At 37.3% G+C, this 24,260-nt stretch overlaps 1 protein-coding gene across 1 annotated transcript in view; it reads right to left on the bottom strand.

Annotated features, from left to right (window-relative positions):
• The window catches only part of LOC139151322 (aconitate hydratase, mitochondrial-like), a 57,195-nt gene that overhangs the window by 10,254 nt on the left and 22,681 nt on the right, over positions 1–24,260 (bottom strand). The window contains exons 7-17 of the mRNA XM_070724018.1: positions 22,093–22,251; positions 21,756–21,807; positions 21,094–21,192; positions 19,094–19,198; positions 17,196–17,287; positions 15,616–15,721; positions 14,337–14,430; positions 8,917–9,054; positions 7,680–7,791; positions 6,407–6,529; positions 5,224–5,379 (exon numbers count right to left, since the gene is read on the bottom strand). Coding sequence (XP_070580119.1) covers positions 5,224–5,379; positions 6,407–6,529; positions 7,680–7,791; positions 8,917–9,054; positions 14,337–14,430; positions 15,616–15,721; positions 17,196–17,287; positions 19,094–19,198; positions 21,094–21,192; positions 21,756–21,807; positions 22,093–22,251 — 1,236 coding nt within the window. The remainder of the gene's footprint in view (positions 1–5,223; positions 5,380–6,406; positions 6,530–7,679; positions 7,792–8,916; positions 9,055–14,336; positions 14,431–15,615; positions 15,722–17,195; positions 17,288–19,093; positions 19,199–21,093; positions 21,193–21,755; positions 21,808–22,092; positions 22,252–24,260) is intronic.

The following is a 24,260-nucleotide window of genomic DNA, read 5'->3' as shown; positions in this document are numbered from 1 at the left end:
TTCTAATTTGATTTGATTTGCTTATGTTATCCTTGTATGACAGTCAGTACAATATGGAACTTGAACACAACACAGTGAATAAGTATGCTGTAAATGAAATGGTGTGGCTGCATCCACATGCAGCAATAGGAGTGCCTTTGTCTCTCACCCCTCATTTCCAACCTGTCCCATCCCTGAAAAAATAGTTTGGTCTTATATTTATAATGTTAATAATTTCTGTATTTGTTAAAATGTGCGCATCTCAAAAACTTTTGATCATAAACATTTTCATTGTTTTTTATAGCTGACCAATCAGTTAACCTGTTATTTTGAATATTTGCGCATTTTTCCTCAGTATTTGACATTTTCTGAATACCTTCTTATTCAGTTTGTCATTTTCTAAAAGTTTAAATGCTCCTTGTGTGGTCAAGCTTTCCACAAGCATCAAATGTGGTACTTCATATAGGAAGGTCTGCCTCTAGAGGGCGGGCATCATGAACACTCCTGTGTTTGTTGGTTAATTTCCTCCACGTAAACTTCTGATTGTACTGTAAACATTGAACATGGCCGACGTCCGATTTTCCTGTCTAAAACTTTCACTCATTTTCGTTCATATGACTCTGAAACTCCAGGAAACGATTGGGAAGAAAGGGTTATCTTGAAATATTGAGGTACTCGCCGATATTTTGCTAAATTAAATGAGAAAAAATGCAAGGAAAATGCCGACAGGCTTACACAATGACAGTTTTCAGACTCGGAGGCATGTGATCATCTCTGCAGTTTATGCAACAGGCCCAGATCACGTGAGGACATGAGGGGATATCCACGCAACTCAGTACCAAACACTAGCGCTCACAGAGTGAGCAACACAAAGTGAGTACCCCTAACGTCAGCTCAGTAGTCTGTAATAGATTGTAGTCAACTAAGAAACCTTGGAGAAAGGCTTAACACTGTGGCTATGCCGCTAAGTCCCTTTTGATTTTTGTCACATAGCTCAAAATCGTTCTCCCACACCTCAACCTGAGCCATGACACACCCTACCAGTTTATGATATGACCCATCACAATGGCATGACGTCAACGGATCTTGACAGACGGAAGTCTTGACAGACGGAAGTTCTTGACAGCAGCATATTGGTTTTCAACTCTAATACCTTCTCTGTCTATAAATAGACACGAGAAGGTAAAATAAATAAATGTGACATCACCGATCATAAGAAACGTGGTGTTGAAGAACATATATTTTTTGAACAGAAGACTACGGCGTCCATTTTCTGTAAGTATACATGTAATCTAACTTTAGCAAACTTGCAAGTCAAACATCCGAAGAGTAACGTCAATAATTTTGGTTTTGTTCCACTCATGTTATAAAATAAGTCAAATTTCGGGAAAGTATCTGTACATTTTCGATATCTGTGCAGCGCAAATGTGTAAACCGACCCTGCATTTATCCATCCTAAAGACCATGATCAGTTCGCGACTGCAGAAACCCCCTCCCTCCCTCTCTCTCTCTCTCTCTCTCTCTCCTCTCTCTCTCTCTCTCTCTCTCTCTCTCTCTCTCTCTCTCCCCAAAAGTTTAGCCATTCGATGTTTTATTTTGCCGACATTTATTTAACGGTTCACGATCATAGCTCAATGTTGATGTCGATTTTGATTTACGAAGTTTCTTCGTGACTAGAGACATGTCACGGCCTGGAGCTAGTTTTCACTATAAAAACATTCTGTGTAAACGTTTTTGCTTCCGAATGGAGGTGACAGGTGACTTCGTGTGTAAAATATTGAATGGCAATATGAATTTCACCTATAGAAAGTCTATGACTTTCAAACTAGTCGCACAAACAACAATAAACATGGCGGAGCAACGATACCGACATATTTATTTTCCTCGACCTCTGATGAGAGCGACTCGCTGAAATTTTCCAACCTGGTATTGGTAAGTATTTGGCTTTTCCCCGTGTGCTGGGTTATGTACACGTAAACTAATTATACAAAAGTTGTATTCACTGTAAATCAATAAGCCTTTCGAACACGAAGATATTCGGATATCTGAACCTCAACATCGGTTACGCAGCTCGAAAGTTATCCTCCGAAACAGGACAGGAACATTGGTCAAAGCCGGATTTTGTATGGTATATAGATATGGAAACACGCAGCTCTTTGTTAGAAAGCATGCAATGCATGATGCTCCCTAGCTTGGTCCTTGGATTGTTTCTTTCCGTCTCGCCCCTACACACCATCAATTGTCTAACAATCACAGGATTTAGTCACATGTGTCTTCAAATTTTGATACATTAATTCTACCGATCATCAAGCACGGAACACATCAAAAAACAATGGTCGCGGCTACGGGTTCAAGGACGTTCACGGGGAGAAACACCACGGATTTGTCGCAGAAGTGTTATGACTAGCTTTATCTGTTTATGGAGAATATGGGCGATCAGCGTATGGTTCCACATCGAATCGACGCCAAGATAAAATATGATGTCCGAAAAGTTTAGTTTTGTTTTTATGCAACTGAGTCATCGCCTTTGTTATCGCCTAAACATCCTCGGGTTTTGTTTTCGGGCAGACTGCAACATGAATATCTTTCCAATGCATAGAGTACGGCCGTTCACGCAATCATAGACCCATGTGCTTTGGCAAACGGGCCAATTTTTTTGTACGTTGGTTAGAAACTAATGACAATATATAGGTGAAGATGTTACATCTGTCAAAGAGTATTGAAGATTAAATTACTTTCATCGATCGACAAAGAAGAGAAAGAATGAGTCAGTGAATATCGAATCATAGACGGGAGAATCGAGGGTTATGATCAATTGGGAACAAAAAATATTTCGATTAATTGACTAACACAACCAAAAAGGAATTTTATTCAACTTTGAAAAAAGTCACCACCTTTCGTTGGCATAGGATTCCATGGCAATGGACCAACACATGATGTCGTTTAGGTCCTCACAAATCTTCTAAAACGGCACGACGATAGTAACTAAAATGAATGAACGATTAAAAGCCCGTATTTAAATGACACGATATCAGTTGTCGTTTCCCTTTCTGTTAGAAACTCCACGATGATGTTTTGGAAATCAAACGGGAAATGCAATATTCTCGGTGCTCCGATTGATCCATCCATTGAGGTAAATTTCACTGCCATGATCCGCCCATGGATGTAAAAAATCGATGATCCGCCTCAGTAAATATCTGAAGTTTCTACAGGAAACCTCTCGTCCGTTCACGGATCTTTTTCGTCTTTCATTTTAGTTTCAAGTTGTTTATAGGGAAAGAAAGCTAAAAACCCATCAAAACATCGCTCCAGGGTCTATGATCAAAAGCATGAGCGTGTTTTGTCATCAGCTGTCAGCAGGTCGTTTTCCAAACCGCGACAGGGACTCGGAAACCCGCCATAGTGTCACAGGACGCTAGACCTAGATTGTATGTAATTGTGTGCTGTCGTTTGGTCCGTTTCAAGGTTAATTGACTCTGAATAACCTAATCACGGTCGTGACTCCCGTTTTTGACACAACTATATAAATACCCATCGGGATTGAGTGTTCATGGCGTCCCCTTTCACTTTGACCAGTACTTTGAATCAGTCTGTGAATCGTACGTCCCAGCCCGATCAATCTCTCGCTGATTTTTAAAACCTGGTAAATAAAGTTCTTCGTAGTCAGATATAATATTCTATTCTCCATTATGTAAAGATGAATGTCTCATTCATATTTTATTTAGACGAATATATCAACTTCTTGGTGTTTGGAAATAAGAGTGTTGCAATACTTTCCATCGGGGACTCCAATGATGAATTCACTCAGCTGTTCGCTCATGATACACAGCACTGTACTTCCATGGAGATCGTATCGCTGTTTTCAGCAATGACTTTGATCGTAAGTTTTCATTCGACCAAAGTGATGAAATAAATGCTGACAAGCACTAACTATGTACAGTCCGAGTTCACTTCACATTCTCACTATCGCTCGCACTTTCAAAGTGAGCACGTACACTTCAAGCCCTCACATTCGCTCTCGTAACTTTAGCCTCGCACTTGTCGATTTCCGGTACCCTTTATACCTTACGTCAGGAAGTCACTCGTAAGGACGGTCGCATTTGCTGTTTGCACGTTAAATGAAGTCTCAGACCCGGTCTCAAATTCACTCGCAAATGTACATCACAAAGCGAAATGGGAGTCTCAAGTTCAGTCGCAAACGTGATCGCACTTTGACTCTTCTATGAACTGAGAGTCTCAGAATCAGTCGCATTCCTTATCATTTGGGGTCGTCATGAATTGGAAGTAGCAATTATTGGACGATTCAAAGGTCGCAGAATTAGAGCAAGAATTACGGTCCACGAGGTTCCGATGGGACACTGAGACAGCTAGGACACTCTCGCCATATACTGAGTATAGAGTAACCCTACGAAACTTATAATGGCAGAGATATTTGGCCATCGAAATAGTTTGAGAGTAAAATTTAGCGTCTTTTTTTACTTTGAAAGTATTTACCGTCAAGGTTCGGGTAGAAACTACAAACAGATTCAAAGGTCGATTTAAGATGCAAATGACACTCGACTGGCTCGGAGTTACCTTCCCTCTCGGGTGATGTTATTACATACTTCACATACGTGTCGGAAAAAATTACTCCCATCCTCCGCATTTTAGTGACACATTTCACCATATTTCCCACGAAAAACATGAATATTTCTTTGAAATCGCCTGACTAAACCAAAATAGACTATTAATACCGTGCTTGACATTTAAACTTCGCAATGGCGCAGAGTAAGAGCGCAGTTTGGGCGGCGCAATATACCGGCGCAAAATGGGGGCGCAGTTTGAAATGCGCCGGCGCAGTTTGCAGGCGCACTTTGGTGATTTCAGACCGCTCACATAGCTCCACTGGATAAGCTTTTGTTTAGCAGACTGATGAAAATATCTGGTGAACACTCTTCCATAAACATAAGAAAATTCAATAAAGATATTTATAATTTCAAATACGCAGACATCTGCCCCAAATACCAATGATCAAGTCATGTCATATGCTGTGTTAATCATGGGCTGCCACTCATCGTTGCTCACTGAAAAGTGATAAATAGTAATTCTGGTTAGAATGTAGCTATCCATAGGATGTCTGTATCTATTGCCACTTGTTGTTGGCAAGGACTCACCTTCATAAGTACAGTCATGTCAATGAGGTCATTTCCATCCCAAGCATCAAATGGCTGTATTTGAAGCCACTTGTTGTTGGCAAGGACTCACCTTAATAAGTACAGTCATGTCTGTGAGGTCGTTTCCATCCCAAGCATCAAACGGCTCTAATAGCTGAAGACGGTTACTCTGTGGGTCCACATCGACGGCAACACTGGAACCATCCTTCGGCGGATCTTGATATGTTTCTTCTCCTGCATCAAATCCCTGTGAGCATGGCATAAACAGAATTCATCACGTCTAGAACAGTGTGTGTCAATTTTAGCATAACTCACTTGAACATCTCATGCGAGATTAACCCTTTGAGTGCTGTAATTTTTCCCACCAAAATTTTAGTGCAACATTTTACCAACTTTTATGAATTTTTCTGTAATTGTTTTGATAATTTTGGACCAAACGGACATCACATTTCATTGGCTACAGATTTTCATCAAAATTTTGGCAAAAATCTGAAAAAAATTTGATTGGGGTACATTTTATAAAGGCAACAAAAACTGACTTTGGCACTCAAAAGGGTTAAGACTTACATAGTGAGTGAAAAGTCTGGTAATGTTTGAGACTGTTGTGTTCAGTTTTCTGATAGATTCATTTCAAATCTAATTACGGTATTCCAGGCTCTGCAAAGTTGATTATTGTATCCCTGATTATCTGTACAGCATAAACTTTGCAGAGGGATTCATATCACATATTACATGTACTGACTGCGAAAGGACAAGAAGTCTGATTTTGACCACCTTCCTTTCATAGTGGGGTGAAATGAGACTCACTATCTGGTAGGGTTGCCAAGAGTGTGGGGGATGGGAGCTGGGCCAGTTGCAAGCTTCAGTATTCCTCGTAACAAAGACAGTTTAATTCACCTCTCTCCCATAACAGGTTACAGGTCACAATGAACAGGTTGAACTTCATTGAAAGTAAACCCAGCGTTTTACCAACTTGATTTTCAAAGTTTCAAAAGTAAGTGCAACATGATTTGGTCTGTCACCCGCACAATGTCAATCATTAACAAACACAACAAAGCCCTCAAATGAAATATCAAAAATCCCTTAACACTGTTCATCCACTTTGATTTTCTTGTTTCTAGATGGTGTCTTTGGCACAGGCCAGTGTTCACAAAGATCAAACTTGGTACAAGGAGGATTTTCTTTGATCTAAACATCTTTGCAGGATTGCACTTTGTACTGCGGTGGTCATCATCCATGACTTCACACTTTACAAGGTATTTGCATTGCTTTACCTTGGATGGTAGCTCGTCTCCCCAGGGACTTTTCAGTTTGAACTTCTCACCGTTGGCTCCTCTCAGTTCATCTGTCTCCGGGTTGAAGGTGAGATCTCCTGAAATGGCAAGCGCTGTCACAATCTGTTCAAAATAAAAATACACATAGTAAGCTGACAGTTTCCATGGTGACAAACATGATTGTAGATACAGCCGTGCATATAACATTGTGTTCCCGACAATACATCTGACACACTTTGTGTTCGTTATTCCTCATCCTGAAAAGTTCAAAGGTCACATCAGGTCAAGTTGGGTCAAAACTAGTGAAGCAAAACATGTCCCATATGATGCATTTTAACAAAGACTTGAACATTTGAAAGCTTCTGAAAACACAGATACTGTAAACATGATTTTTATGGACCAAACCAGCTATAACATACTATGCCAAGTAGGTGAAATTTTGCTTAATAGAATAATACTGTCTTTCACAGACTTGGCAGATGGGAAAGTGATACTGCCTTGCAGGATTAGGGTTGTTATCACGGCTTGAGGCTGGACCCATTCTAGCAGATTATGTTTTATTTTCATTGGTGTATACATGTTTTAGTTTACCAGTGTACGGAAAGTGCGATCTCTAGCTGGATAGTTCCTATCAATATCTGAGATGTCTGCCACGTTTATTGAGTGAAAGAAGTCCTAGTTTGGAATATTTCAATTTCCTGCAGTAGAGATTGGTGCAGGATATATATATATATATATATATACTATATATATATATATATATATATATATATATATATATATATTATATAATATATATGTATATATATATATATATATATATATATATATATATGTGACATCATAAGGAATAAGCCCTATTGTTGAAATAATGCAGCGAAAGTACTTGGAATTGCGCAATGGAGATTTGACCTTGGTAGGGATTCAAGGTCAAACAGGAAGGCACACCGTAAAGAAGATGCCACGTCCGCATGACTTAACATATGAAATGATGAAATCATGTGTATAATGTATAGAGACACATTCTCATGGCAGTGACCAAAAATGATTTGGATGCCTGGGTAATCAGACTATATATCACCTAGGGTTTTTAATATATTGGCATGAAGGCACATAATTACAGTGTATCACCTAAGGGTTTTTAATATATTGGCATGAAGGCACATAATTACAGTGTATCACCTAAGGGTTTTTAATATATTGGTATGGAGGCAGCTTTATCGATCTCAGATATCCATGGAGTCCATTGTACGTTTATTGCTGATGGCCTTACCTCTGGTGATGCTACAAATGAATGTGTTGCTGGGTTGGCATCGTTGCGGCCGGTGAAGTTTCTGTTGTATGAGGTAACAATGGTGTTCTTCTCTCCTTTCTTGACATCTTGTCTGAAAAAATAAAGTATCACATGGGGAAATAAGGAACATTATTATACATCTACCATCAAGAACAATAAAATTTTGCGTGTGCTAAAAAAGCTGTACGGAACGTCCGTTGCGTAATACGTACGGTTTCTAGGCGCCCCATCCCCTGTGGCTGTATCTGCCCGTTCACTGTTGAACGGTTTCAAGGGACTCATTGGACGAATGCCAGAACATGTCTCGCGCGTGCTCTGTACGTACGTGTGTAGTGCACACACTCCGCGCGTCCGAGATAGCGTTCCACACTGGCGCGATAAAATCGGAAGAAAATTGTTGACATTGCACGAAAATGGTCATTACTCTGACAATTTAATGCCCAAGTCACGAATATAAGATGTATAATAATAAGGTCATTACGAAAATACCGCAAAGGATGCACTCGGACATTGGCACCGCACATCGCCCTCTGCTTCACATCGGGCGATATGCTGCGCCAATGTCCTTGTGTACCCTTGCGGTATTTTCATAATAACCTCATAAGATAAATGAGAATCACAGATGGCATTGAATTCCTTTGGAAATGAGGAAATATAGCATGATGGACTCAAAATATCATGTTTTACTTTGGTTTTGCCGCTTGAAGTTGAGTGGGTCAACCATTGAGATACAGTTTGTTATATGTGGAATGAATATGAAGGGATTGACGTGAGGCAGAATTAAGTCTTCAAAATAGATTCATTACACTCCATGGTGTGGCTGGACTGTGATGTTAGGATGAAAAGGTTCACACACATCCAACTTGATGCTCTCAGTTGCACATCTCTGAGTTGAGGTCCAGCTTTACTTTTTCAAATAATGGGATTGGGTTAAGCCATATTTAAACCCTTTGAGTGTTGCAAATTTTAGTCCAACATTTTTCAATTTTTTTTAAATTTTTATGTTATTTTTTTATAATTGTGTACCAAACGGACACCAGTTTTTATCGGCTGCAGTATTTCATCAAAATTTTTGGAAAAATTGGAAAAATAATTCTATGGATTTTATTTTAAAAAGGCAACAAAACTGACTTTGCTACTGAAAGGACTACTATGAGGGTTAATTTTCTGACCAATTAACATATTATATGAGGTTGAAAATGTTGGCAGAACACACCTGTTCCATTGACCAATGCAAGGTCCACAAGCATTCGCCAGGACTACAGCACCAATATCACGGAGTGTCTTCGCTTGACCATCTCTCTCAATGGTTGCACGGATCTGTTCAGAGCCTGGGGTAACGGTGAACATTGACCTGAAACAATGGATCAACAATTCAAAGCATTGTTAATAACTTTGCGGTGGTTATTTGATAAGTTCATGCAGTATGCTCTATCAAAGTGACTGTCTGGGTGTTGTATTTGATATCAGGCATGTGACTGCCTGGTATATGTGTTAGCATTAGCATTAAACATGAGGTATGGAGAGGGCCAACATATTCAGTTTGAATATCAGAACGTGAGCCTTCCTTCTTGAACTTTTGAACAATTTTCTTTACTAAAAAAGTGGATAGCAAATATCACTCCCTTGCTGGCAATTTTTCTCTTCACTTCCTTTTTTCTGTTCATTTTCTCACATCTCTCTCTCTCTCTCTCTCTCTCTCTCTCTCTCTCTCTCTCTCTCTCTCTCTCTCTCTCTCTCTCTCTCTCTCTCTTCCCCCCCTCCCATTCTGTCTCCTGACAACTTCACTTTCTAAAATCGTATCAGTCACAAAAGTTAAAAGTTTGGCTTATATTTTCTGAAAATCATTCCAAAGTTCAGTTGTTGTATAAGACGGTCAAAAATCTGCACAACCACTATTGGTAATGATTGATTTGGACCGAACCATGGCAGTAAAAGGGCTAATTGACGATGGCGATGTTAAAAAAAATACCGTCAATGACGCTGTACCTTCTCTAATGTGGGCCAGGTCAGGTAATTGGTGTTGGCATGGAGTGTTGGTAAATAGTTGATGATGTAGGGGCATGAGGTGGGATATGGACCCAAAGAACCCAAAAGATGATTAAATACATCAATCAAAAAAATTCTAAGCTACAGTATAAACAGCCTAAAGATAGTTCAAAGTGGAAAAAAGTTAAACATTCAGAAATAAGAATTAACAGTCCAAAATAGTAATGACGCACTTCCTTACTGACCTGAGTGCATGTGAAATACACAACCTGGCATCTGTAAATTAAATGTATACCAAGTGATCATTTCCAGTCACTTTTAACTGTTTTTAATGGATTTTCCAAAGAGTCCTGTGGAAATGATGAAAAACGCTTATCTGGTCTTGTGTTTGTATAACCTCATGGCTGATAATTGTCATAGTATTGAAAAAAAATTGAAAGTGAAGAAATTACTGTTTTTAATAGCATATTTTCCTTGAAATACATGACCGTGTAAAGAATATATGCTAAAAGTGTTTAAGAGTAAATTTCTTTTCAAAAAATAATTTAATTTGTGACCAAAGGATTTTTATTCTTTGAGTTTACAAATTCAAACATTGCAATTTGTTCAATCATTTTGTGCAGTGCAAAATTTATAAAATGACTGAAAAACAAAAAAATTGGCAGAATTACAGTCTTTGTGATGTAAAATTATGGGTTGACATCACGATAATGTTAATCTGTTTGAAGTACTAATATACTATAATTTAAAAAAGAAATTCATCAGAAACGGTAAAATATATTGTCAGCAATGTAGTGTTAATTTTGACTTTACATCAAAATATGCCTTCGCTGGATACCAAATATATAGAGCGAAATATCAGCCATGTTCAGCAAAATCCACACAACAGCATTGATCCTTTTCTAATTTGATTTGATTTGCTTATGTTATCCTTGTATGACAGTCAGTACAATATGGAACTTGAACACAACACAGTGAATAAGTATGCTGTAAATGAATGGTGTCGCTGCATCCACATGCAGCAATAGGAGAGCCTTTGTCTCTCACCCCTCATTTTCCAACCTGTCCCATCCCTGAAAAAATAGTTTGGTCTTATATTTATAATGTTAATAATTTCTGTATTTGTTAAAATGTGCGCATCTCAAAACTTTTGATCATAAACATTTTCATTGTTTTTTATAGCTGACCAATCAGTTAACCTGTTTATTTTGAATATTTGCGCATTTTTCCTCAGTATTTGACATTTTCTGAATACCTTCTTATTCAGTTTGTCATTTTCTAAAAGTTTAAATGCTCCATTGTGTGGTCAAGCTTTCCACAAGCATCAAATGTGGTACTTCATATAGGAGGGTCTGCTCTAGAGGGCGGGCATCATGAACACTCCTGTGTTTGTTGGTTAATTCCTCCACGTAAACTTCTGATTGTACTGTAAACATTGAACATGGCCGACGTCCGATTTTCCTGTCTAAAACTTTCACTCATTTTCGTTCATATGACTCTGAAACTCCAGGAAACGATTGGGAAGAAAGGGTTATCTTGAAATATTGAGGTACTCGCCAATATTTTGCAAAATTAAATGAGAAAAAATGCAAGGAAAATGCCGACAGGCTTACACAATGACAGTTTTCAGACTCGGAGGCATATGATCATCTCTGCAGATTATGCAACAGGCCAGATCACGTGAGGCCATGAGGGGATATCCACACAACTCAGTACCAAACACTAGCGCTCACAGAGTGAGCAAACACAAAGCGAGTACCCCTAACGTCAGCTCAGTAGTCTGTAATAGATTGTACGTAGTCAACACTGTGGCTATGCCGCTAAGTCCCTTTTGATTTTTGTCACAGCTCAAAATCGTTCTCCCACACCTCAACCTCAGCCACGAACACCCCTACCAGTTTATGATATGACCCATCACAATGGCATGACGTCAACGGATCTTGACAGACGGAAGTCTTGACAGACGGAAGTTCTTGACAGCAGCATATTGGTTTTCAACTCTAATACCTTCTCTGTCTATAAATAGACACGAGAAGGTAAAAATAGTGTCAATGACACTGTCCTCCCATTTTGCAGCGATACTAACTACCAGTACACACATGACATTGCATTCTTACAGGTTGACTAAGAAAATTCCATTGCAAGTCCCAATTAATCTTATACCCCAGCAATATGAAATGCTCCATCTCATAATGACTTTTACACGTCTGACAGAAAACAACCCTAGGATCAAGACTATCATGTTTTACAGCAATCCAACTAATACTTTGGGAGAAAATGATTTTTTGACAAAAAATTGGAAAAATTGCCCCAAAAATACAAATATGAAAATTTCACCACTATTTGAACAAATTTGACAAAGGTCAACCCTAGGATCATACATACAAGTTTTCAAGGCAATTGGATGAGTGCTTTCAGAAAAGATTTTTTGACAAAAAAACCGGAAAATCGCCCGAAAAATACAACTTTCAAAATTTTACCACAATTTGAAGAAATGTACCTTAAGTCACTATAAAGAGCCTGCATACCAAGCTTCAACCAAATCTGGCCAGTGGTTACAAAGTTTTAGCAATTTGCAGGATTTTTTCTTCTTTCCTTGCATATTTTTGACTTTAACATGTTTATTTTAACAAATTCACATCTCCACCCCTCGATGCACCTGTCCATCAAATACTAAGATGGTAGGTGCTGCGATTTAGGAGTTTTTAATGTTGACAGACATACATCCGCACATAATAACTAACATACATACATACATACATACAGACAGACAGACCATAGACCCTCCAAAAAACGCGGGTCTACGGACAGACAGACAGACAGACAGACAAACAGATAGACATGCATACATGCATACATTTATTTTAACAGCTTTTAACCTCAAACAGCCGACCAACTTGTCAATATTAGCTTGATCAACTTGATACTACTGCTTATAATAATATAAATGAGAGTTAATTACATTCTAATTAAAGTAAACAAGACTTGCTTATCAACATTTACGTCATAAAAAAACAGCATATCTGTCAGGTTATAAAGAATCTTCAGCTGGTTATCTTTATCAGTATTTCATCCTATTAACCAAGCACATTTTAACTTTCAAATTAACATTGCAAGTAAGTTCTGTTGAATAAGTTGAGCCTGTAGGTACTCAGAGAAAGCACACAGAAGAGACAAATGTTTGCAACTTAAGAAGTTCAAGGTCATCAAAAGCATTATAAGGAATCATGTAACACTTTCATTGCACTGTTTACACAGATTGCATAATTGCTATAAATAGCACATGAGGAATCTTACAGTCCAGCTTTACCATAAAAACCCTATCACTTTGACCACTCTTTTAATTGATCACTCTATTTTTTTCCTCAAAAAGTAATTTTATTTTATCCTTACCAAGTCAACCATAAATGGAAATTGGAACTTTCTCTATCTCTATTTATTTGACCAACCTATCATGACAAACTATTATGAGCAATTTCTTTTAGATAACATACAGAGCACAAAATATGATGGTTCAGAATATGTCAAAGTTGGGATTCAGGAAAGTTGCCTTTACATGTTTTAATCCTCCAAGATGGTAAGCATTTCACCATGAACTGTCAAAAAAGTTGAACATTCTAATAATTCTACACTAAAATTATTTAGGATTTGTTGATATCCTAATTAATTCAATTATTTAAAATCATATTAATTATTTTTTTCTGGGTGAATTGATAGGGTTTATACAGTACAAGAGTTACATACAATGTAAGTCAAATTCAGTTAAAACATCAATTACCATCTAACATTGCATCATTCCTATAAATAGCACCTCAGCCTGGAACAGCACAATCATAATCTGCTCATTCACACAGGCAGTACTTGACTTTGAATGAATGACCTACTACATTTCACCTATGTACCAAATTTGAAAGCATGACAAAAAGTACCACAAAATTTGCAAATTTCAGCTTGAGTTCACAGAGTCATCTTCAGGTCACTCCTAGGAACCTGCACACCCAATTAGAAAGTATGGCATACACAGTTTCAAAGAAGATTTTTTTAACCAAAAATGGCAAAAATTGCCCAAAAATACTAATATGCAAATTGTGCCATAATTTTGATGAATTCTATTTTGAGTTTTCACAAGGTACCTGCACGCCAAATTTTAAAGCAATCCAACCATTGGTTTAAGAGGAAAAGATTTTTTACTAAAATGGCAAAAAAAGAAAAAAAAATTCATTAAAATAGAAAGCATCAAATATTGACATCGAATCTATATGTTTAAATGAGTTGGGCCCAAGGTACCTAAAACCCAAATATGACAATGATCAGATGAGTAGTTCCTGAGTTATTGATTTTTGACCATTTTCCCTTTTTTTTCTACCTCATTAGCATATCTATGGGACTAAAGAATTCATTTTAACAACGGCACATCTACATCATATATGGCATCACTACACCAAAAATCAGCTCAATACGTGCAGCGGTTTTTGAGTTTTTGCGTTGGACGGACAGACATCCATACATACATACATACATACATACATACATACAGACAGACATCTCACATACAGACTTTTTTCAACCATATAACCTCCCAATTGCCATATATGTATGGCAAATGGGAGGTTAAAAAAGTGTGGTGGCAAGAGGTTTCAAACTTACTTGGCTGTAATTCCATGATCTAGGGCTTGCTTTGCAACACTTGCCGCTCTGCTCATGTCTTCATAACTACTATTTGTACAGCTGCCGATTAATCCTAGCAATAACAAAGTAAATTATATGAAAAATATTATTGCTTCCCTCTCCTGAGAACATCTTGGAAAGTTTTGCCCTGTGAAGCTTGGTCAAAAGGAATACCCTTTCCCTGTATGCTCCATAAAATCCATTGATTAATACACTATATCAGATCAACGAATAACAAAATTCTGATAAAAAGTACAATACGTTATCAACAGGCTTTGATAAATAAAACATACAGGCAAAGTGACACACAAAAAGGCTGACAGAGTGAGACATTGGCCCCCTAGGGCATCTGCCAAAACTTCATAGAAAAACATATCATCAATAGGCTGAGAGATTACTACTTGGGGCCTTGTCTGTGTTCAAATTGTTCTTGAGTTCATCATATAGAATTGTTTGTTTGATACAATGACTACCATGTCTCTCTAAAGACTACAAATCATTGTATCTTGATGAATTGATCCAATTCCTCAAAACAAGAGTAATTCATCTATTTGAGGTCTAAATTACATTATCTACAACATGGAGACACCAACCAGAGGGCTTTGATTACTTGCACGGTGACTGATTTCTTTCAGTGTAGGACTGACAAATATACCTGGTGCTATCTCAAGAGCTCTCTGGGCTCAGTATAATGTTTGTTTTATCATAAATAACCTCTCTATTCCTACAATACTAGCATGTCAAGATTTCCCCGAAAGGCCTAGACTTGTCAAAGAAAGCTTTTATCTGGTCTAAGCTTTTGGAAACTAAAGCAATTGAAGGTCACTGTCATTGTCAGGCAATTATCCTACAACAGCAATAGCCAACGAACAGAGGTAAATTTGATATCACTAAAATAAACTAGCTCTCAGGGCTTTGATCAGTGATGTCATATTTATGACAAGTTTCTTTCAGTATGTAGATTTTACAGATAGGCTTGGTACTGTTTCAAGAGCTCTCAGCTCTATATAATGTTTGTTTTACCTCTAATAACTTATGTGTGTGTACACATAGGGGTGTCATTATTTCAGTGATTGATTTCTACTTAGACAGAGTCTGATCCAATCATTGCTTTCAGAAAGTGTATCAATAGCACTTCCCTCAAACTACGCCACAGAGTATTACGACGGTGATAGACACAAGCAGAGTTAAACCTGCAGTGAGGACATTTTGCAAGCCATGAGAGGCTATGATGCTAGCTTTATAAAGGTTGACTCACCCACTCTGATGTCAAGAGGCCAGTCATTCTTCTTGGCATTCTCTCCAAGCTTTGAGATCGGGCTAGCAAGATCAGGAGTGAATGGTCCATTCACATGGGGCTCAAGCTGTGTGTAACGGAACAGAAAAATTAATTTTTACTCAATCACAGGTGCTGCCGTGGGATGAAAGGTGAAAATCCATGTTATCTTTTCAACACTGCAGTAAAAATACTGTGACAATTTCAGCATGATTTCTACCGTCTGCTTATAGTGTTTTCAATTTTTGTTTTGTCATGGTTGGTTTGTAACTAAAATCCACCCACAAGATTTCAAATAGATAAACTTCAATTCTTTCCCCTTATTTAAAGAGAAAATTTCTCCACAGGGATGAAAAGTCAATGCAATGGAACATGCAAAACTGTAAGAAATGTGCGTGAAAAATCCATATTGTTTGACCTTTGACCTGTCATGTCCCACACTGATATGGTGTACGTGTATCAGTTTAGATTGTAAGCAAAGGTCCATTTTGACTCACTAACTCACTGTGTGGAAGGAACAGAAAATTTTATTTTACTCAATCACAGGTTCTGCTGTGTAATGTCAAGCAAAAAATCCATGTCGTCTTTCCAATATTGTAGTAAAAAAATTGTGACAGATTTTTTAGCATGATTTTCAGTCTGCCAGCTTTTCCTTTATTTCCATCAGAACTGTCAGAAGTGCTTTCAAAATGCAGGGCACATGAAAAGTTCACCATGTTTAACCTTTGACCTGCCACGCCTTACACTGACAAGGTGTACGTGCATCAGTTCAGATTCCAAAAAAGTCCCATTTGTGACTCACTGACCAAACCAGTAGCAGAGAAATCAACTCTGATGCCATCAGTCAGATGTGTTAACACATCTTATCTTATCACAGTGGCATGCACAGGAAGCTTGCCTTAGCCAAGGTGAATGAAGAATGAAGGTTATGGGGGATAAGTGGAAAGGTCAAACTGAGGTCAATAAGGCAGCCGCATCTGCTTCATCTTTTTGTCATTGGAAATAGTGCATTGGCTTTGAAGAAAATGACTAGTAGGGCATGTAAAGCTTTTGATTTGCGTGTATAGAAATTCAATGTAGTGAACTAGTTTCTGTGACAAAATTTGTATGGCTTATTGATTTTCTCGTGGTAAAACATCCGTTTTAATTTGAACTTTCAGTTTCATTGGTTTTCTAGGCATTATTGAACAGTACGAGCATGAATCAGATTGATACGTTAATAATGGTTCTCTTCTGACATTACTCCAGGTTGGTGACTATGGTTGCACATTTGAAAGATACCATCGTGCTCATTACACTTCACTGCAAGCCAGCAACACTATGTAGACAATGATTATGTTGATAAGAACAAAATAATGAAAGAATTGTAACTTGTGTGGCAACAATGAGAGCAAACTTTTCATGATAAGCTTCAATATAATTACAATCCAGAAAGCAGATTCACAAATTACTGCTATATCATCTTGATTTTATTTAAAGATACATTCTGGGCTTACAGGAGCTTGTCTGTAGGATTTACAAAGCTGCAAAATGTGTACTCGGCTAAGAGTGGTTACACTTACCTCATCAAGATCAATTTCTACCATTTCATCATAGAGACATTCTACGTCCGCTGTGAACATGCCTGTGTACTTGTCAGCAAGACTTGCAATGGCTGAAATGATGACAAAGAAACATAACCTGTTTAATCTATCTGGTCACACATGACACAAGAAGTTTATATTTGTGTATGTGCGCGAGCAGCACAGCAGGTGACGTGTACCAGTTCAAGTCTGCCAGATTGAAATCTGGATTACATTAAATGAATGCAATTCTACTTTGTAAGAACTGGTGGTAATTTACTATGCAAACTATTGAAAGTCGAAATTCCAGAAGAATTTTCATATTTGGAAGATTTTCAGCTTGCTTTCATTCATTCTTTTTTCATATTTTGTCTATTCCATGCTAAACTTGGTAATGGACACAGCTAATCTGATAAAATATTTCACACAGGTTATGTAAATCTAGATATTGATTTTCATTGCTTTCAATTGTATCATTATCAATTTGAAATATAAACTCTAATTATACAATAATATTGCTGTTTTGTAATTATGAGCACAACTATCTGAGAAAAGTCATATGTTCTCTTGAGGTATTTTAGAAAAAAATATTTTTTTAAACACTGCTAACGGAATCTGTTTTGCCAGTTGACTGAGTAGTTCAATTGTAAGGTAGTTTTTTCTAAGGCGGGGCATCTAAAATCTAAACAAAATGCAAATACATTGCCAAAACAGAAACATGTGATGTTAAATGCAATTTTGCCTTTGTGACCAATAATTTGTACCAAATACATTGTTTTAATCATTCTTGGACACATGATTTCCTTAGGGCATTATGGAAAAAGAGATTTAAAAGTTTACTCTGAAATGAGTATGCCAAGCTTCAATGAAAGAACAGATAGAGCAGTAAGGTTACTGTGGTTTATTTTGATCCTGAAATCACAGACATGTCATCCTATGATGCATTGACAGGCAGGGTAGACGCTGAACAGATTATCAGAGTCAGAAATCTGAACTCAATCTAGTGTATTCAATAAGTGCTCTGTTTGGGGGCAATCATGATTTTCTCTTCAAACACACAAAAATCACATTTCATGATCTAGTGGAAAAGCGACTGATCCTTTTCCCGTGTTGACAAATCGTGCCGGGAATTGCTGATTAGGATGTCCAAACATTCTTGATTTGTAGGAACAGAACGGCAATGGAAAGATTTTGTCTAGGCATGCCTAGCAGATCTGTTATCAGCTTAGTCAATCTGTAACGATGTTCAAAGAAGTAGCTCATAAAATACATGATTAATGCATGCATGATTGAATGAGAGACAGACATGCATGATATAGATTTTGAGACACCAAAACCAATGACAACAATCTGAGATATGAATATCATACACCGTAACGACTCAGTCATGTTTTTATCACTTTAATATGCTTTGTAAAGAGCTGAAAATGAGGAAACATACTGGTTTCATTGGGATTCTATGGTTAGGAATCAGTCTTCTATGAGGAAGACTCCCTAGGCCAAATTAAAAATTATAAGTTTCTGTTAAATTTACCTACCATATTCAAAATTCCTAAACTTTAAATCAAATTTTTGGAAATCATGCATGATTTTGCCAAACTCTGCTGTTTTTTTTTCGATGGCTCATTCCCCATTTACAACAAGTGATAAAAAAAGTTCACAATGACCTGCCCTATTTCCTGAAGGCACATTAATTGTAACACACATATTATTTTGTTTTGGCATTATCTGAGATACCATATAGCTACCTGCTAATGACGTAAGTATCAATTTTAGAACATCAGTTGAAGTCCTAATCTACTGGGGACTGACAGTCAAAATAATCACGTCTGACTTCTCACAACTGATGATCTTTGCCCAGCAATCTAGTCATCTTATCGTAGCCATGCTATTATTACCTTCTCTGTTGGTAGCTTTGAGGTAATCGTGCATTCTTCTGTTGTAGGGGAACACAGAAGTCGTAGCACCGACTTCTGCACCCATGTTGCAGATTGTAGCCATTCCTGAAATCAAAGTTTCCAGAAGATTATAGAAACAAAACAAATAATGTATTCTGAAGGGCAGGGATGTAAACATTTTATCTGATATTGTACTGTCCGAGCAGGTGATGCCTATACATGTCTTTCTGGTAGCACTCATAACATTGTAGTAAATTTGAATATGCATGTTCAGTTGCCCCTGGATTCACATGCCTACAAAGATTTTTAACAAAACATGTCAACACTTGATATAGTGTTACAGAACAACATTAGCTGGGTTTATAGTTTCCTCAGTTTTTTTCCAAATATCTGTACAAACAACATAGATTGAGAGTTATTTGCTTTGACAGGTTTAATTTTGTTAATCAAAAGAATATTAGCTGTGGTTGAGTAAACTTGAACATTCAAACATTTTGGACTTTATGTTCAATCTTACATTGTGCTGCAGAATTCATATTACAAATTTTTTAGAGAGATATTATTGAGATATATGGTTAGAGTTCACAAGTTTTATGAGACCGTTAAAAATCAAGCCATCTACTACCATGCTGACACTATTACACATAGCTTGACTGCTGTAATCATGGGAAATGAAATTACAGAGTTTATAATATTCGATCTGGCTGCAATATTCAACGCTGTTCAAACCTGAAATTTGTTATACGAAAGTGAACGTGCAAAACTGCCATCTAAATTTTACATGTACAAAAATGATGAAAAACAAATTATTCATCATACTAGTATTTGTACAGTTTTGTCCCTACAAAGAATATCTCCTTTGAGATCTACTTCATCAAGCGCAACACATCATTATAATTCCTCACTGGACTGGTAATCAGTTCTGAAATCAATACAGCTCTCAATCGATACAAGACATACGCATAAGCACATGCTTATTCTGTCAGAGTGCTGTCAACTGAATGTGGACAAATGTAACACACAAGCCATACAGGATTTCCCGTTTTAAGATTTTTTTTTTGTGCATTGGGAGGCATTACACACGTACTAAGCACTGCATTCCACACTGGTGTTTTTTAACTCTCAAGAGACTCAGGAGCCTAGCTTCTACTCTTAATTCCATTTTGTTCAATCACAGCCAGTCCAACAAGCTGACAAATTACTGAATGAACCTTTCTCTGAGAAAAACAAGTTTTGATGAGCCTTGGGAATAAAACAAATCCAAAATTTGTTCACTGTGATGTCAGTACTGGGCAATTTTCTCTTCCACGAGGGTACTCGGGAAGAAAATTTCATTCTACAACATGAAGGAGTCCAGTAAGCTTCTTATGTTTGAATTTACACTTTTAAGACGCAGGAGCATTAAAAAGAATTCCTAATAGGTTAACAGCTGGCCTTGCATGAAGATTAAAATTTGCTCAGTCACTGTAACTTGCCAAAATCGATGTATTGTAAAAGAAACGCATCAGCCATGTTTACCTATGGAAAACTCAGTAGCCTTGAGCACTATACAGCTTTGTGGTGCACTATTTTTGCATAGTCCCAAAGTGACAGTCTGTGAGTGGCTGCTATAATACTTGGACCAAATTCCTTTAAGACTTTCATGTGAAATATTGGACAGAAAATCTGTTTTCCTACTTGCTGTTTCAGCCTTGCGCTTTCACAAGCAGATTAGAAACAATATTGTAAAAAGAAATTCATTGAAAAATTGAAGAATGAGTCTGATATAGATCCTGTACATATTGTGCATTCTTTCAACACTTGACGATCAATTCACCACTGTAATTACAACACACGTTTCAACAAGACCCTACTCAAATTCACTACGTAAAATGCACTCACAATCAGCTTGATCAACAGCCCACGTCATTACGGGACATCTCTCAAGATGCAAAACACAGTGTGAAATCATGATGGATGAAGGAGAGTTTCATGATCTTATTTTCTGATGAGATGCTTACCCGTACATGAGATGGATTCCACACCTGGTCCAAAGTACTCAATGATATGTCCTGTACCGCCTTTCACTGTAAGTATGCCAGCTAACTTCAAGATGATGTCTGGAATAAAAACAACGAGTAGTTATTTATCATTATTACTATTTTTATTTTCAGTATTTTTCTTTTACAATCAAGAACTATCTTGTGGATAGCAATAGATTTTTTTTAAAAAGAGTATGCTATTTTTAAAAAGAGTATGCTAGTAGTTATTTATCATTATTACTATTTTTATTTTCAGTATTTTTCTTTTACAATCAAGAACTATCTTGTGGATAGCAATAGATTTTTTTTAAAAAGAGTATGCTTTTCCATTCATTGACGCAACTTACATATCCCTTTCTCTTCCCAAATTTCTTTGTGGTACTTTCAAACTAACCACTACGGAGTAGTTGACTCTGTACATAAATATGATGCTTGGATGATGGGGTAATCCTTTCTAACAGGCTCCACACACAAACCACAGAAATAAATACAGCTTGTGAGAAAGAGAATTAAAAAGGCTGTGGCAATGCTCTGACAAATGCTATGATCATTCTAAAGCAAACATTGTTGTTTTTATCCGTCTATACAGGAAGTCTTGTAGAAATTTTGTGAACTGTCTACGAGACTGATGAATTCCTAACCTTTGGGTGAGGCCCATCCTTTCAAGCTGCCTTCAAGTCTCACACCAATCACCTATAAAAACCCAAAAACATAGCATCTATGAAGAAACAGAATAGCCAAATACAAAACAAATGAGTTCATAGGAAAACATGCTCCCCCCCCCCAAACACACACACAAATTTGGTCTTGAGTGTGATATATGTGACAGGTACTGATATACTTAACTCTGTAATCATAACCATAATGCATACTGTGAGACGATCCAATAACAAGAATTACAGTTGTAAGAAAGTGAACGGCTAAAATTGGGTCTTTCCTTCAGAAAACAAAAACGCAAAGCCAAAAGAGAAAACTTACTCTAGGGCATTTCAGTTCCCACGGAATATCAGCCATGACATCGACAGCATCGGCGCCACCGACGCCAATGCACAGGCCTCCTAAACCACCTCCGTTGGGTGTGTGACTGTCTGTGCCGATTACCAAAATTCCTGGGAAGGCGTAATTTTCTAAGACGATCTGCAAGACAAAGCAAGCAAACGTGGAAATTCATTAATGAACATGTTTTGAAAATGAAATGTGGTTGCTACTCATGCTACTTGGACACTGACTGGTATACTCCCAATGCAATATTAAAATGTGATCAGCAATGAGAATACAACAGCGAAACGGCATAAGTACAGAAATGGGGCTGCATTGAACAGTCAAAGAACAAATATCACTTTTCAAATACAGTGTAATTTTTTTGGCGAGTTGCATCAGTGTTCATGCACACTGTCTCCAACACACTTACTGTGAACAAAATTTCATTGATAGTTAATAATTATCGGTTGGTCAGCCATACAGAAAATTTGGCTGACGAGCTTTCTGGGTCACATGAGGAAACTATCAAGTGCTACTCTGTGTATGCATTTTGAAAGCCCTGATCAAGCTTGTGTCCTCTGTCAGCTAAATTTCTATAGCTCCTCTTGTTTAGTCTTGGTGTATGTTACAGAGGCAACTCAAGAGCCAATGCACTGTGACGGAAACACACTTATGTCTTACTCACACAGATGTACGAATAAATTATGCAAGTAATGGTTCTCCAGTGATCACGCTTGATCAAAAAAACCAAACAAACACTGAAAGTCAAGTTTTTCAGTACAATGCATACCTCTCTAACTCTCATATAAAGTTGAAAGAATTTGAGGTGTAAAGGTTTGAAAATGTTGGCAGCATAATACATGGGCATCAGTAGGGTTAGCTGATGGACCCACACCTGTTAGCTACCAAGTACTGGCTGTCTGTCTGTCTCCTCTTCTTGTCTTCTTCAGCTGCCGATGATGACCACAGCCAGTACAACATTACTCTAGGTCTGATAGACAAAACCATGCCATGGACACACTGGCTTACACCACTGTAGGCATGACTCAACCATTATGCAGACCTGACAAAATTTCACAGATGCACTTGGCTTATACCCTTGACAGGCACGGCTCACCCATCATGCACATACGTAACTCTACTTTTCCACATGCAATCGCCCTTATGGGATAACACTAACCATTATCATTATAGTTGTCATTGACGTACGTCTTCATATTTCTTCAAAAAAATTTACATAAATTTAAAAAAAATTACATAAATTTGCAAAGGCCCATCACTAAAAATGTCTGCCCCTGGATTCATTTGTGTCAAGAGAAAACAGAAATTGAAAGCACAATTGTCCAAATTTTTTCCAGCAGTGGTGTATTTTACAGACAATTTACAACACTGAATGGGTAGCTATACTAAACATCTACACCCTTGGACCAGAACAAGTAATGAATCTTGTTTCCAACAAACTCATTTCCTGTGTAGTGAAACCTCAGAAAATGATCACTGATGAGGCATTGCAAAAATTGCCATTCAGGAGAATTGATTTTGTGACCTTTTGAAAACAACATTGAGTGGTGGTGATTGTATTGTAAAGGAACAATCCTTTAATTTCCCCCTTGGCCTAAATTTAATATTGGCGGCTATCCTTGGTAACTGTACAGGTCTGTATGATCGAAAAACACAAACACTGTGAAACAATATAGAATTCATGGCCACTTTTTTATGCATATCATGGAGAGGTTGACAAGGTTTTATGAAATACATCTCAAGTAAAATTGCAAAAGTATAAATCTTCATTTCCTTTTTCCATTATTACTTTTGCTGTGATTGACGGAGTTATATTGTCTTTCAAATGTTACGTTATGATCAATTTTACATTTATATAATTATGACAACATTACACCCTGGAAAAAATCCTTCTTTTTCTGCTTTTGACTATTATATTACCATAAGAAGAAAGACAAGTCTTTTTTCTCAATTCAAATTTGCTGTTTTTATCATTTAAACCATCTAATTTATATCTTATGCTTTTTATTTGCTTTTCATTATACTGGTGTTTGTCACACCACAATGACTTTTATAATCTTTTTTTTTCTGCGAACTTTTGATGGAATTTTGCACAAAAACAGAATTAACAAATTTACTTTGAACGACCAGGTATAAGATTTCCT

This window comes from Ptychodera flava, chromosome 15 (genome assembly GCF_041260155.1).
Source record: "Ptychodera flava strain L36383 chromosome 15, AS_Pfla_20210202, whole genome shotgun sequence".
NCBI lineage: Eukaryota > Metazoa > Hemichordata > Enteropneusta > Ptychoderidae > Ptychodera > Ptychodera flava.
The sequence above is the reverse complement of the archived record's forward strand: the minus strand, read 5'-3'. Positions and strand labels throughout refer to the sequence as shown.